Raw genomic sequence first — 15129 nt, 5'->3', positions numbered from 1 at the left:
AACGATTCAAACCGTTTGTTTGTGGTTGGTGAGAGACAATGCAGAGCAGCAACGAGAGGAGCTGGGTGGAGCTGAGGTGCACCCAGCAAGAAGGGGGCACCCCTGGAAACCGATGGCTCGCAGCCCGCTCCCAGGCTGGAACATGCACTCTATGGAACTCTTCCACCGTATGTTGTTAGAAAGGCTGTGACATGGCTTGTTGAGATAGCCTGACTTGCAGTGATGAGTGTGTTTGTATTCGGGTGGCTGCGCAACAACGTGACATGATGTGACATGACATCTCGTTTGACTCTTCCCTGCACACACACTTGCACACACGCGTGCACACACATGCAAACACACACACACACACACACACATGCAAACACACACACACACGCGTGCACACACATGCAAACACACACACCATGCACACAAACAAACAAACAAACAAACAAACAAACACACAAACAAACACACAAACAAACATGCACGTTTGCAGGAGGTTGCAACGGAGGTGCGCGATGCGGCGCAGTGCGGTTTCGTGCAGTCGTCAGAACTGTTGTGTGTGCTGACAGGAGATGGATGCGTAATGCTGGTCAACACGCAAGATGGCCGCATCATCGACTCCATCGCCGTGCCCGCTGCAGCAGCAGACACACCCCAGTCCACAACTGACACAAGCTCGCTGCTTCTCACGGACGACAGGACGCAGGACGTCATTGTGCTGCACACCCGGCATCGCCCAACCACACTGCGCCTGGAACCTGGGGCTGACGCCAGCACGTTTCATCACAGCCACTCCCCGGCCGCCAAGACCTTGCCTGCAGGCAATCTTATTGGCCTCACCACGTTCTCCCGCCCGCTCTCCTTCCAGAGCACTAATGCGCCTCGCCCCTTGTCCCTCATCCAACCAGCCAGCTCGGTGCCACAGCTCGCCAAGACGCAACAGTGCCCGCCGTCCCAGGATGAACCTGATTGGCTGTTCAGCAATACAACAGCCGCCACAATCTCGCAGCCGCAACCAATTCAACAACAACAACAACAACAACAACAACAACAACAACAACAACAACAACAACAACAACAACAACAACAACCTGATGGTAGGTCGCCGCTGTCCTCGACTACAGCATCCAGGCACAACAGCAACAGCAGGTACGGCCAGCAAGCAGAAGGACAGACGAAAGCGCAAGGGGCCCCCTTACAGCCGCGCCGCGCACACGCGTACCTGACACTGGCGAAGCAACACGCTGCCTCCCGGCACACGAAGCAAGTGGCGACTGACCTCGATGACATCCTCACAGCGGGCGTGCTGCTCCCGCTGCTGTACGCATACGCCGCTGTGGGTGGGAAGCTGGCGACCCTGCATGACCTGGACACGGGCCACGTGACGGCGCGCATCAAGCTGAAGGCCGACGCCACATGTTGCAGTGCTGCCTATGACGCCAACAGCACAGTTGCAGTCGGTGACAGCCATGGCCGCATGTACATCTGGCACGTTGGCTCTGGTCCCAAGAGGCAGCGCAAGCAAAACGTGCAAACAGTGCATGGGAGCGACACAGGCGTGGCTGTGACCGCCATGTCGCTGAGCGCCGACGCCGGCCTGCTTGCTGCCGGCTTCACAGACCAAGCCGTGCGCGTGTGGAACACGCAAAGTCTTGCCTTGCTCAAGGTTCTGACGGGACACACGGATGTGGTGACTGGCGTTGTGCTTTGGCGCGCACCACCGGCTGATGCCCTCGTGGACAATAATAACAATGTTCAGGGTGACGACATGGTGGCCACGTGCAGCACTGACGGTACACTGCGCATGTGGGATTTGCAGCGTGGCGTAGAGGTGCAGTCGTTGGCAGCTGGCACAGACACCAGCAACCACCGTTCTCATGTGCTTGAGGGTGAGAGCGAGGGCTGTGAGCAGGACAGCAGTCGGGGTCGTGCCGTGGACGGGCTTGGCGGCCGAAACGCCGGGCGAACACACGACGACGCTGTGCTTGCATGCACGTTCATGCAACAGCGCGGTGATGACGCCGTGCTGCTTGCCACGTGTTCGGCCGATGCAACGGTGCGCCTGTGGAGTGACGATGGTGTGTTTGTTGGGCAGCTGCTGGGGCACCAAGACGCCGTGACCTCAGCCACCTTTGCAGCAAGCAATGAGCTGCTCATCACTGCCTCCGTGGACCGAACTGTGTGCGCCTGGCATGTGCCGACCCGCCGGCTTGCCTGCAAGCACAGGATGCCGGCCCCAATCACTGCCATTGCGCTTGCAAGCACGGCGAAGCTGGGCAAACGCAGCCACTCCCTTCTCGCGGCCATTAGCAACAACGCCTGCCACCTCCTCACCGTCTCTGCCACGGGCTCCCTCAACACCATCTCTCGGTGCGGTGTGTGTGCGCGCGCGCGCGCGCGCGTGTGTGTGTGTGTGTGTGTGTGTTGCTGGGTACGAATGGGTATGACACCAGTCATTCATTCACTCACTGAGTCGCTTTTTCTGCATGTCTACGTTATACTGTTGTCATGTTCCCCGTGTGGATGTACCTTCGTCATGCCTTGACACACACACACACACGCACGCACACACACACACGCACATACATTCCCACACACATACACATTCCCACACGCATGCGTGCCCGCTCAGGCTGGACATGGTGACCACGCTTCGCGCTGTCGCCTGGCGCCCGGATCGAAAGTATCTCGCCCTGGGCGGAAACGACGGCGCAGCACACATCATCTCCATCTCCAAAGCATCTACCATGGTGTGTGTGTGTGTGTGTGTGTGTGTATGTGTGTGTGTGTGTGAGCGTCGGTTTCCACGTACGCACAATCGTGCACCCGACAAACTGTATGTATCTCCTCTATGGCGAAACGAGCATTTGCCCTCTTGTCTCATACACACACACACACACACACACACACACACGAATCCACTAACATCCCTATCAAACCGACCCTATGCGACCGTCTCCACAGCGACGCTGTGCCGTCCTCGATTGCATGCATGCACGTGTCACCGCCGTGGCCTGGCATCCGCGCCAACACACCACGGTGGCCACAGGATCCGGCGACCACATCGTGCGCGTGTGGCTTCTTCCCCGCAAATTGTCCACCTCAGCAACAGCAGCAGCAGCAACAACAACAACAACAGCAGCAGCGTGCGTACCAACGCTTGATGGGCGTAACAACGGTATGCAGCGGCAACAAGAAGGAAAGCGCAGCGCCAACAGTGGGTCGTCAACAGCTCGAAAACGGCGGCAGCAGCAGCACTTCAATACTGTGTGCCTTCAAGGCCACACAAGCGCCATCAAGGCAGTGGCCTTTGATGTCAGCGGTAACCGCCTCTTCAGCGCCGGAGAGGACGCACGTGTTTGCGTGTGGAGCATGGCAGACTACACATGCCAACATCACGTCACCGCACATGCTGGTTTCGTTCTGTCACTGGCTGTGCATCCCTCTCGCCCCATTCTCGCGACTGCGGCAAGCGACGACATGGCGTGCCTCTGGTCATTTACAACAACAGCGCCAGCGCACATACACGCGCTGGCATCGCTGCACGCACCTTGGACACGCAACCTGCCTCCAGCACGACAGCACGTGCAGCTCCTGGACTCCCCCGCCAAGTCGTGCTGCATCATCCCATCTTCGCGTACACCGTCAACCAACACCACCAGCACCGCTGCTGCCGTGGCCCACCCTGACGGAACCATCAGCGTCGTGTCTGTGCATGCAGCGTGCCAGGCCCTCCGCTTCGGCACGCGCAATCACCCGGCACCTATTGTCGCCATGCACTGCCTTGCACCGCCAGACACGCTGACAATGTACCACAACAGTACCGATGCGAGTGGTGTCGGCGATCCTTCCGCATATCCACAGCGCCGTGGCCTGACTTCAACCCCTTCCTCAGTGCGCCCTGCGATAATGGCCGTTTGTTTCGAAGACGGGCAGGTCACTGTGGGCTCGCTCGGTGCTGGCTGCTGCGACATGGGTGTGTACGACCTCAACACAGACGTCGAATGCTGCTTCCTGGGCCACGTCACAGCACCCCACGTAACACAGAACCAGCACTCAGATGTGTATGGGCACAACAACAACAACAACAACAACAACAACAACAACAACAACAACAACAGCGCGATTGTGTTTGCAGCGGCAGCAGACCACAGTATTCACGTGTGCGTCCAGCTCCGCGATGGAGACCTGGTCCCTAACCCCGAGACACACGCTTCTTCGGACCTGGTTCTTGGGCGCCATCTTGACGTGGTTCGCTGCATCGCCGGGTGCGTGCTGCCGCGGTCACAGGCGCGCACGCTCGGATTGTGGGAATGGGACCGCGCGTATCTCTCCGTGTGCAACGCGGGCCAAGCCAAGCTGTGGTGGGTGAACACAGGAGCGAACACACACCGGCTTGTGTGGACATCATTTGCCCCAGGGCGGCTCACAGCAGCTGCGTTCGATGGCACGGGCTCCCGCGCGTGTATCGTCGGTGCTGACGGCTTCATCGCCATCCTGGACAACATTTCCGGTGGTGGTGGTGGTGGTGGTAGTGGTGGTGGTGTAAATGGAAACGGGGGAGCGGAGATAGCCAACAACATGTCTGGCGTGACAGGTGTTATGCAATCACCTGTTGCTGCTGCTGTCAATGGTGTGGTTGAGCGCAGATTCCATGGTCACCACCACTCGCTGCGAGCAGTCGCCTGGTCGCCGCGCCATAATCGGGTGGTGGCTGGTGGGGAGGCGGGCATTGTTCTTATGTGGGATGTACAGAGCGGTGCATTGCTGTTCACGCTCCACGCACACCAAGACTGGGTCACATCGTTGCGCTTTTCACACGACGGCACTGACCTGCTCTTCTCCACGGATCGGGCTGGCTGCTGTGTTGGGTGGGATCTCTCGTCCTGCGGTCTGCGCAGGTCATTCACGCCAGCAGCAACTGTGCCTGCAGGCAAAACCGTCGCATTCGCAGCGTTTGGTGGCGGAAGCAGTGCCGCCTCGTGTGCCGCCAACAACGATGACGAGAACACCACGCATATCACCGGTGCTGACGCCAGTCATGGCGACGGCGATTTTGGTGCCGATGGCTGTTACATTCGACAAGGAGACCACGACCATACGCTTGAACACGAGCAAGAAGAGGGCAGAGCTCGCTATTTTACCTTTGACGAGTGTGCAACCTCTCCGTCACTGCTGGATGAGACTGCTGTGCCTCACAGGGCCGCGCCCTTTACGTCTTGCTGTGCACTGCAAGGGTTTGGTGGCGACGTTGTTGTTGCGACCACCCACAATGAGGTGCTCATCATCTCCGCCACGAGTGGGCACGTGCTGCAACGAATGGAGCAACCGTGCGCTGGTGTCCCACGCGTGTGCGCGTGTACACCAAATGGGCGCTGTGTGGCGGTTGGTATTGAGCACATGGTTGTTCTGTCGCAAATCGGTGCTGAACCTGACTGCACAACGGCTGCACATACCAGCCCACCTTCACTGCCCGTGATTGTGGAGCTGCCGGGCCTCGTGCGCAGCATTCACGTCAGTGCCGATTCTAAAGGCCTTCTTGTCTGCACCAACACGGGGGCTGCCGTCCTCACGCTGACGACAACAAACAGCAGCAGCAGCAGTGGCGGTGGTGGTGGTGGTGGTGGTGGTGAGGGCGTTGGAGGAGGCGAGCCTGGGCTCGTGCGATGGTACCGTGGGCACGCGGGACGGGTGGTGTGTGGCGCATTCTCCCCAACAGGTCGCACCATCGCCACAGGAGGCGGCGATTTTGTCGTGCACATCTGGGACTGGAGCACAGCAGGTGTGTATGTGTGTGTGTGTGTGTTTGTGTGTGAGTGAGTGTGTTGGTGTGTGTGTGTGAGTGAGTGTGTTGGTGTGTGTGTGTGTGTGTGTGTGTGTGTGTGTGTGTGTGTGTGTGTGTGTGTGTGTGTGAGTGTTGGGGGAGGGGGCAAGCTGTATTGTGAGTGAGGGTGTTGTGAAGTGCGTGCGTGCGTGCGCGAGTGTGGGGAGGTTCGTAGTTGTGTTGATGTCAACGAGCAGGAATTCGTATGCGCGTCTGCATGACCGCATGCACTTCACAATCTCACGCAGGACGGCGCTGCGCTTGCGTTGTGAAGGTGCTGGACATGATGAGCTGGAGATTGTGTCGCCGCAACAAATCCTGGTTGGACACACGCGCGCCGTCAAGTGCTTGAGCTGGAAAGATGCAGATCACCTTGTCACGGGCGGTGAAGGTGAGCGGTGTACATGTGTTTTGTACAACTGTTTGTTTTGGAGCACTTGAACGATGCACGTGGTGATAGGTAAGGACATTTCAGTTGTCCGTGAGACTGTTGACGAATGCGACTCACTCTGCACTTGTTGCGTGCGTGCGTGTGTGTGTGTGTGTGTGTGTTTGGACGAGCAGATGGGCTGGTGATGGTGTGGCATGTGGCTACGGCAGCAGCAATGCATACGTTGCACGCACACGCGTCCTTTGTGCTGTTTGTACAGGCCAACGTTGCAGACCAGTATCTTGTCACGGCTGGCAAGGACAATCGCATCGTGGTCTGGGACCAGTCCACGCTGGCTCCACTGCTCACCTTCCAGCAAGACCGGACTGATGCAGCCACCGCCTTTGCCCTCACCCACAACGACACCCAGGTGTGTTTGTCTGTCTGTGTGTATGTGTGGGTTGTGTGTGTGTGTGTGTGTGTGTGTGTGTGTGTGTGTGTGTGTATGTGTGTGTGTGTGTGTGTGTGGGTGGGGGGGGGGGGGGGTGTGTGGGTGGATGTGGGTGTGGATGTGGGTGGGTCTGGGTCTGGGGGAGGGGGTACATGGCTTGTATGTGTGTGTGGGTGGGTATATGGCTTGTGATAGCAGAGAGGGCTTGCACACATGTGTTTTGTGTGCTGGCTGTGTGTGCCTGGAATTGTTGTTGACAGACGCAAGGGTAGCGCCTCGAGTGAGTTGCCGTCTGTCACCTCTCTCCTGTGTCTCAGTACCACACGCTGTGTCTCATCGATTCCGAATCTTTCGTTATCCTTGCCTTTGCCCTTGAGTTCTGTAGGTGGTGAGCGTGAGCCGAGATGGCGTGGTGCGCGTGTGGGACATTGACAGCGGGTTCGCTGCATGGTGCATGTCACGTGTATTGGACACGTGTCAACAGACAACGCACGCGCTGCCGACACCCGTGCAAGCAGAAGTAGTTGCGCGGTGCATGACAACGTCCTACCCGCTGTGCATGGCGCGAACAAAGGGCAGCCAGCAGACACTGCTGCACCACGCCCTAGCGCACGTCAGCAGCGATGCAAACGTTGACGTCGTCGTCGGCGGCCTCATTGAACTGCCCCAGCGTCCACTCGCCCTCACGCCGCCACACCCTTCCGCCCCAGCTTCACTACGCCACCCCACCGCTGAGCACGCTCACCAAACCCCTCACCACACTTTCCTATCGTCATCAATGGTATCATCGCCTCTGCTGTGGTCCATTGATCGCCACGAGCGGCGCGCCGTGCAAGCCATCCTCTCCAACATCAAGCACCAACCCACGTCAAGGTGAGGGAGGTGGCGGGGGGTGAGGGGGTGAGGGGTGAGGGGTGAGGGGTGAGGAGGAAGTGGATTTGAGCAAAAGGCACACACACACACACATGCGTCGAAAGTTCACGTTACATTACGTTACATGGTGTGATGTGACATTCCGTGACATGACCATTTATTCCCTTTTGTCTCACTGCGCAACAACAAACATAATTATCATCATCGTCATCATCAACACCAACACAGCACGCGCTTGGGCTGGACGGCTGCGCTGCTGCCGCTCGCCCAGACATTTCCTCGGCTGCTGCCGCCTTTCCTGGACACTGTGGTGACATGCAGCCCAGCCTTGCACTCCCACGCCACTGTCACCGTGGAGAGTGGCCTCGCATTCACCGTTCTTCCCCACTGCAGCACGACGCAAGGCACTGCATTGCACCGCACAGACAATGGCAATCTCGCCAGCAACAAGGGTGCTTGGAAGACCACAAACACGAACACGACCACGACCGCATCAGCAGCACCCGTGAGCACGTTCGCTGTTGCACTGCCGAACCTCCACCGCCACCTTGACCTCCTCAGCTACTGTGCGCAGCATGGACAGACGGACGTGTTTACGACAGCAGCGATCCAGTGTGTGGTGCTTTGGCACTGGCACACGCGCGTTCGGCGCACCTTCCTGGCGCTCTTCGCGTTGCACAGCGTGTTTGCTGTTACCATGCTGGCGTCCCTTGTCCACGTTGCGCGCGACGATCTTACCTCGGACCGTCCAACGCTGCTGACGGCAACTCCGGGTCGCCTCACCACCACCACGCCGTCGTGGCATGTGGTGGCTGGCTGGACTGCGCTTGGCCTGCTGGTGGTGCTGCTTGCTTTGCTTGCTGGGCCGTGGCTACTGCTTCACGGCGGCTGGCGGCGGCTCCATGAGGGCTGGCGCACGCTTCTCCTGCTGTCCTATGCGCTCAGTGCCGCCACGTTTGCCCTGCACGCGTTGCGACTGCCGGAGCAGTACGCGCTTGCCTCTGCCGCCGCGCTGTGCATCCCCTTTGGCACCATGTACTTCCTGCGCGGTTTCCGCAGCACGGGCGTGTTCATGAAGATGGTGGCCCGCATGGTTGCACGCTTGCGCTCGTTCCTGCTCGTGCTTGTGCTTGGCATTGCGGGCTTTGCTTTGGCCTTCTTCTGCGTCTATCGTGCGCGTGCAGAAGGACACACGACCGTGCTGGCGTCCCTCCTCTCCGTCTTCATGATGCTGTTTGGCGAGATGAACGTCATCGTTGGCCTCGAAGGCCCCTTCATCGACACCAACCATCTGGACCGAACCACCGCAGTGAACAGCAGCAGCGGCGGCAGCAGCAGTGATGGTGGCAGCGTGGCCACAGCGGCGGCGTCGCATGCGCGCGAAACCTACCCCGAACTCCTGTGGCTGCAGCACGTGTACTTTGTTGGGTTTATGCTGCTGGCTGTTGTCCTCCTCCTCAATCTTCTCGTCGCGCTCATGACCTCGGAGTACACGGCCGTCGAACAGCGCGCAGAGGCCGAGTGGTGTGTGTGTGTGTATGCGTGTATGCGTGTGTGTGTGTATGCGTGTGTGTGTGTGTGTGTGTGTGTGTGTATGCGTGTATGCGTGTGTGTGTATGCGTGTGTGTGTGTGTGTGTGTGTGTGTGTGTGTGTGTGTGTGTGTGTGTGTGTGTGTGTGTGTGTGTGTGTGTGTGTGTTCGTTTGTCACTGCCTCGCCTCTCCTCTGCATCCCTCTGCCTCACCTCCGCCACCCCTGCCTTCTCCTCACACCTTCCAAACCACTCCAACAAAACCGTGTATTGGCGTGCAACAGGTACCAGGAGCTGGCGCTACTGCACTGCGACTTTAAGCATGTGACCACAAAAAGAACAAGGCAAAGGCAAAGGCAAAGGCAAGGGCACAAACAGGAGACCCGTGGTAAGAGGAACAACAACGACAACGACGTGGTGGAGTGGCTGCACGTGAGTGTTGCACGGTCACACGCACTGTTTGATGCGCTGCAAACAACACTTGAGATGGAGAGGAAGGAGCAATGATACCGGAGGGAGGGAGGGGTGAAGTTTGGTGGGTGTGTGAGAAGGAATAAACCTTTAAGAGAGAATGGCGGAAGTATCAAGACGACGCGCACGTACAACATACACTTCACACGATGCCACACACACACACACACACACACACACACACACACACACACACACACACACAACTGATACTACACGCGGCACATCTATCGCTTGATCGCAAGCACCCAGCCCAAGTGGAGGTAGTAATAGGCTTCAGAGTTGGCCGGCGCCACGGACAGAAGGAATCTCAGGCCCTCATGCTCGCCAGTAGCATGGTACATGTCGACGAGCAAGCATTGCCACTCAGAGTTGCTTGTCAGAGCCCTCACTTCAATTGGATTTGTGGTGTAGGATGCGATGACGGCTGTTGGGGCAGTTGCGATGGGTACGTTCGCGTCGCGTTCAGGCCGCTCGCCAATTGTGAAGACGCGCGTGCTTGCAGGCACAGGGATCAAATGTTTGCGCACAAAGTCCAGCACGATGGATAGCGGGACTGACGCCTGTGTTTGTGCGACCGTCGCAATGTACGCGAGGGTGCTTCGAAGGCGGGTGTATCCCACCATGTCCAGCTGCTGCCCAGGTTCCTTGAGGCAGATTCGGCATTGCACTTGATGTGGCCGCGATGATGTGCCTGCAGGCATGCACAGCATGCGGGGCTCAACAAGCTCCATTTGCAGCAATGACACGAGACCGGGTCCCAGGATCGTGACGAGGTGGTCTGCCAGACGGTCCAACAGTGCACTCGCGTCACCCTCAGCAGCAGCAATGAGCTCAGCAGTCGGGATGTTATCGAGGGTGACAGCGAGTTTCGCACTGAAATCATTACCAGTGTCTGGCAGAGCAGCAACTTCGAACGTGCGCGAATGTGTCTCGTTCTGTGCATCCACGTGCGCCCTCTCCAACAGGGCGCTGCAGCCGCCCTCAGCCAACTGCTTCTTCAGCAACACGAACCGGCAGTACTTGACAAACAACAAATCACGCGCGTTCAAGCGCTCGTTGAAGCGGATGTCCTCGCAGAGAAGATCGTTTGCCTCGTAGTGCACGTCACGCGTCACATCGACGTTCAGGAGCAGGAACGAGAACGGATGCGCCCGCTTGTACGCGCTCTGCATGTTGCGCAAGAACGGGCGCCAGCGCGAAATGCCCATCAGCGCGTACCTGTGCAAGTCAGGGTCGCTCAGCATGTGCTGCAGCACGTGCAGCAGCGGCACGTCCTCCATGGTGAACTCGCTGCGGTTCTCACGGTTCGCCCAGTCCCACTTCCACTCTCGCTGGTGATCGTCGCTCGCACCGCCATGCTGGGCGCCGTCCACAACATCAACATCATCAGCAGTGTGAAAGTCGCAGGGATCCTGCCTCACGACGGCGCGCTTGAACACCAAGCACGAGTCGTCCAGCATGAGGATGAGGCTCGCAACCCGCCCCAGCCTCACACCGCCAGCACGCGCTGCGTGGCGGGTCAGGTCGAGGTTGAGCGTGGCAAACCGCTTGATGAAGTCGCGGCTCGCACCAATGCCCTTGTCAGGGCTGCTTGCAGCTTCGGGCAGCGCACACACCACCACGTCAGGGTAGTGCGTGCAATAGGCGTCAAACTCGTCCTGTTTCACCACAATCACCTGCAGCACTTTGTGAACACCACCATCGCCACTGCCGTTGTTGTCACTGCTGCTTGTGCTGCTGTTCCCGCTGCTGTTGCTCTGACGACTGCGAAGTGTTCTGCTGAGGTCGAGGAGGCCGATGGCGGCACGCCCACTCGACGGCATAAACACGACGGGCATGTCAAGGTCCTCAACACGAATGCGCTCAAACGTAGCAGCAGTACCGTCGTCGCCACGGCTGATGAGCCCTTGGAACAGGACCGCCTTGGCTGCGGGAATGTGCCATCGGCTGCCCAGCGTCCTCTCACGGTTCATCTCGTCGTCGCTGTTCACGCTCAGCTCAGCCACGACCGGCGCCGCAAACTCGGCCACGACAGCGTTGCCACCTGCTGCCGCCTGAGCTGACGGCGGCTGTGGTCGCGCCATGAGCGCATACTCGCTGCTCACAGTCTTGCGCACCACGAGTCGTGACCGGTTCCCGGGTGCACCATCCACAACAACGTCGCCATTGTCGCCGTGTGCCGCTGCCTCTGCTGCTGCCAGCCGCGCTGCGTGCACACGCTGGTCCATGATGATGGCGCCATACTTGCCGGGCTGTGGCGCCACAAAGGGTAGGGATTGCACCACTGTGTGTACAGGCAGCACGCCGCGGTGGTTTTGCTGCTGCTGCTCATCCTCGTCCATGTCAAGTTCCCGCTCGTTGCCTTCGTCGTCAAAGTCGTCATCGTCACAGCACACCACCACCTCCTCCGTCTCTGTGGGCCCTGGTGGCATGTTGAGGTGCTCAGCGAGCAGCTTGAGCGCCCACAGGTATGCGCCCGTCTTCCCCACCTGCGGCTTGCCCTGCAGGAGGAAGCGACGTGGGTCTGTACCCCGGCGGTTGCCCTCATCGTAGTTCTTGCTTGTTGGGCGCGCATACGTGCGGTAGAAGAGGGAATCGTTCCGTGATGACCAGTTTTCACTCGGTTTTGGTCGAGGTATCTGTTCACCTTTGGGTGGCTTTGAAATGTTCGCCTAGAGTGAGAGGAGACAGACGGTGAGCGTGAAGAAGTAATTGGGGCTGACACGGGAGTGTGTGTTTGTACATACAAGCTTAGGGCGGGATGCAAGTAGTTGGAATGTGGGGATGATCCATCACACATCAACACACGCACATACATGATGATGAACACATATAACACACACATATACACACATACACAAAAATACATACGCCAATAAACGCACACACCTTACGGTCGGGGGAGAGGTGTATGAGGCTTCGCTGGAGGCACTCGTGTGCCGTTGGCGGCAACAGGCACATGGGCAGCTCGTCCAGACTCCGCGCGTACCGGAACATGCGTCCGAGGTCCTGTTCCATGTAGGTGCGCGTGCAGGAGGAGGAGCTACCGTAGCGCAGGCGGAGGTCGTAGTATTGCAGCGACTTGGGGAAGGTGTCGCCCATGCGGCCCTTGTCACAGAGCACGAGGATGCAGGGAAGGTGCTCCAGCTGCTCATAGCTGGCAATGCCACTCGCGCCCGTCATCTGCTGCAGTCGCGAGAGGCACTCGGAGCTGCGCTCATCAAGTTCAAGCACGCGTCGCAGCGGGTCGGCGCTGGTGTCCTGCAATACCGCAAACCGCTTGTCGAGGCCAAGCTTGGCGCGAAGCTCTCTCAGCCTCAACGTCAACGCGCGGCCCATGGGGTTGCTCACAACACGGATGAGGAGCATGTGTCCGTGACCGTTGGTGCTGGTCGTCGCCTTGAGGAAGCGGGTGATCATGCGCAGCGTCAAGGGTGTCGTGTGGCTCTCCAGTTCCTCTCGGTCTAGCAGTTTTGTCCCCATGATATCATGTAAAGCGAGCAAGAAGGCCGCTTCGTAACACTGGAAAAACTTAGCCATGAGTTGTTCGCGTGTGCCTGGCTTACGACGCCCAACGCACTCCGACACCAGAGCATGAAATGAACTGTCCATGACAAGACGCTGTCGCTTGGGGTCCTTATGTTGCCCCTGCAGGTCGGACATCCCAAAGTACCGCGGCCCGTGGTTCTCTGGTGTGTGTGTGTGTGTGTGTGTGTGTGTGTGTGTGTGTGTGTGTGTGTGTGTGTGTGTGTGTGCGTACATGTTTGCATGTGAGTGTGTGTGGACGATCATTACGTGAGAACTGCTTGACAAGGTGCGGCAACTACACTTACACGTGTACACGCACACATAAACACGCACACACACCCTCTCTCACACACTCTCTCACCAGACGATTCTTCGCTGCCGCCTGTGACGGCATCCCAGTGGATCTCATTGACCAAAGGGATTGCCGATTTCCCGGTCTGCAGAGCATAGGGTGTGGCTGTGACCAGCAAGCGCACAAGGTTGCGTGCGTTCTTGACCCCTTTGTTTCTGGGCTGGTTGAGGAACAGGTCAGCCACACCACTTGAGCTGTCATCATTTGGTGACCTGTCGATGGCCCAGTGCGCTTCATCATGCAGCACCACAAACAGCTTGTCCCTGTTCGTCTCCACCCCCCGCCAGAAAGTCTTCACTTCATCAGCACACGCTGCGTTGCACTTCACCACCAGCACCTTGTCTTCGGGAACGCCTTGCTGCTGCAAGAACTGCTGTGCACGCGAGCGCGTCTGTGCGTACAGGGAGTTGAAGTTGGGCACCAACATGAGGATGCCGCCAAGCTCATCAAACGGCAACCGTGCAGCCTTGTCAACGCTGTCTCTCTCAATGTCCAGCTCCAAGGACAGTAGCACGGTGCGGATGCGCTCAAACACGCTGGCACCCACGGCCTGCTGTTGCGGGTAGATGTTGGGGGCGCCGGTGCCCGTTTGCTGCTGGTCAATCGGGGATGTGGGAATGCTCTGCAGGTCACGAATCGGCTCCGTAAATTCGCCGGCAAAGCCGTGCTGCTCAGGGGTACTGGCGTGCATGGCTCCGACGGCCGTGTCGAGGTCGGGGTCGTCGCCAATGTGCGGCGGTGACAGCGCGCCCACCGCCGTGTCGTCATTGAGGTCCGTGGCTTCCTCGTCCATGGCAATGTCGCTGGCGCGGAACAGCACGCCGCACGGGTTCATGACAAAGATGGCCGAGTCGCTGCCGACGTTGATGATGGTTGCCTCGTCAAGCTCGCTCGCGTCGGCAACGATACGCAGGTCAATCATCTCGGCATGGAAGCGAAGCAGGGCTTCGAGAGCGGAGCGATCCAACCGAAGCGTATCTTTCCGCACCTGAAACGCTTTGAGAGCATCCTTCAAGTCTTGCTGCTTCGTGGTACTCTGCTCGAACACAGTCATAGAGCTGATGGCCATGAACGTCACGAAGCAGTACATCATCTGCATCTCCTCAATGGTGCTGCTTGGGTTGCGCATGTCAATGTTCTCCAGAAAGTGTGGCTGCAAGATTGGTGGGAGCTGCTCCTTGACACAGCGCAGCGCCACAAACTGCAGTGGCAGGTCTTGGCCATCGTCGTCGCTCGCTCTGGCCGTGCCGTTTGATGTACTCGTGGTGGCTGTGACGCGAGTACCATCGCCATTCGTACCAGAGGCGCGGGGAGACCCAGACGAGCCTGGTGAAGCCGCACATGCTGCTACTGGTGCATGTGTGGTCGCGCTGGCCGGCATCACTCCAACTGATGATGGCACATGTGTAGATGACGACCGCTGCGGAGAGATAGAGTTGTCCTCGCTGGAGGGTGCGCCTGCCTTACTACGACGACGCCTTGTCTTTGTTGGCGTGCCCTTCTTATCTGTGGGTTGCTTGGACTCTCCACCCTTTCCGCGCACAGCTGTCTTCTTCCGCTTTGTGGTTGGCTTGGAGGAAGCAGGCGAAGATTTTGAAGCTGAACCGGCCACGGGCTTGGTGGTTAGTTTTACCGAAGGCGAGGAAGAGCGGGAGCCAGAAGACGACGAGGACGATGATGCGTTGCCCTCACTAGCTGTGGTGGCCATAGTGAAACTGTTGGCTTTGGGTCGGCTGGTC

At 58.5% G+C, this 15129-nt stretch overlaps 2 protein-coding genes across 2 annotated transcripts in view; one reads left to right on the top strand and one right to left on the bottom strand.

Moving 5' to 3' along the window:
• Nucleotides 1-38: 38 nt before the first annotated feature.
• On the top strand, nucleotides 39-9604 carry PTSG_06082 (uncharacterized protein; the record flags this gene model as incomplete). Its single annotated transcript, XM_004992921.1, has 9 exons — nucleotides 39-167; nucleotides 482-2358; nucleotides 2621-2738; nucleotides 2953-5770; nucleotides 6087-6187; nucleotides 6463-6612; nucleotides 7019-7506; nucleotides 7735-9030; nucleotides 9321-9604. The coding sequence occupies 9 exons, from the start codon at nucleotides 39-41 to the stop codon at nucleotides 9541-9543; spliced, it is 7200 nt and encodes a 2399-aa protein (XP_004992978.1). The 3' UTR covers nucleotides 9544-9604.
• A 59-nt stretch (nucleotides 9605-9663) lies between these two features.
• PTSG_06081 (uncharacterized protein) overlaps nucleotides 9664-15129 on the bottom strand; it is a 6558-nt gene continuing 1092 nt past the window's right edge. The window contains exons 2-4 of the mRNA XM_004992920.1: nucleotides 13400-15129; nucleotides 12400-13199; nucleotides 9664-12182 (exon numbers count right to left, since the gene is read on the bottom strand). The exon at nucleotides 13400-15129 is cut by the window's right edge and continues 778 nt beyond it. Of these exons, the coding sequence (XP_004992977.1) occupies nucleotides 9735-12182; nucleotides 12400-13199; nucleotides 13400-15129 (4978 nt within the window). The 3' untranslated portion in view covers nucleotides 9664-9734. The remainder of the gene's footprint in view (nucleotides 12183-12399; nucleotides 13200-13399) is intronic.

This window comes from Salpingoeca rosetta (assembly GCF_000188695.1).
Source record: "Salpingoeca rosetta unplaced genomic scaffold supercont1.15, whole genome shotgun sequence".
Lineage (NCBI taxonomy): Eukaryota > Choanoflagellata > Craspedida > Salpingoecidae > Salpingoeca > Salpingoeca rosetta.
This window is presented reverse-complemented; position numbering and strand designations above follow the sequence as displayed.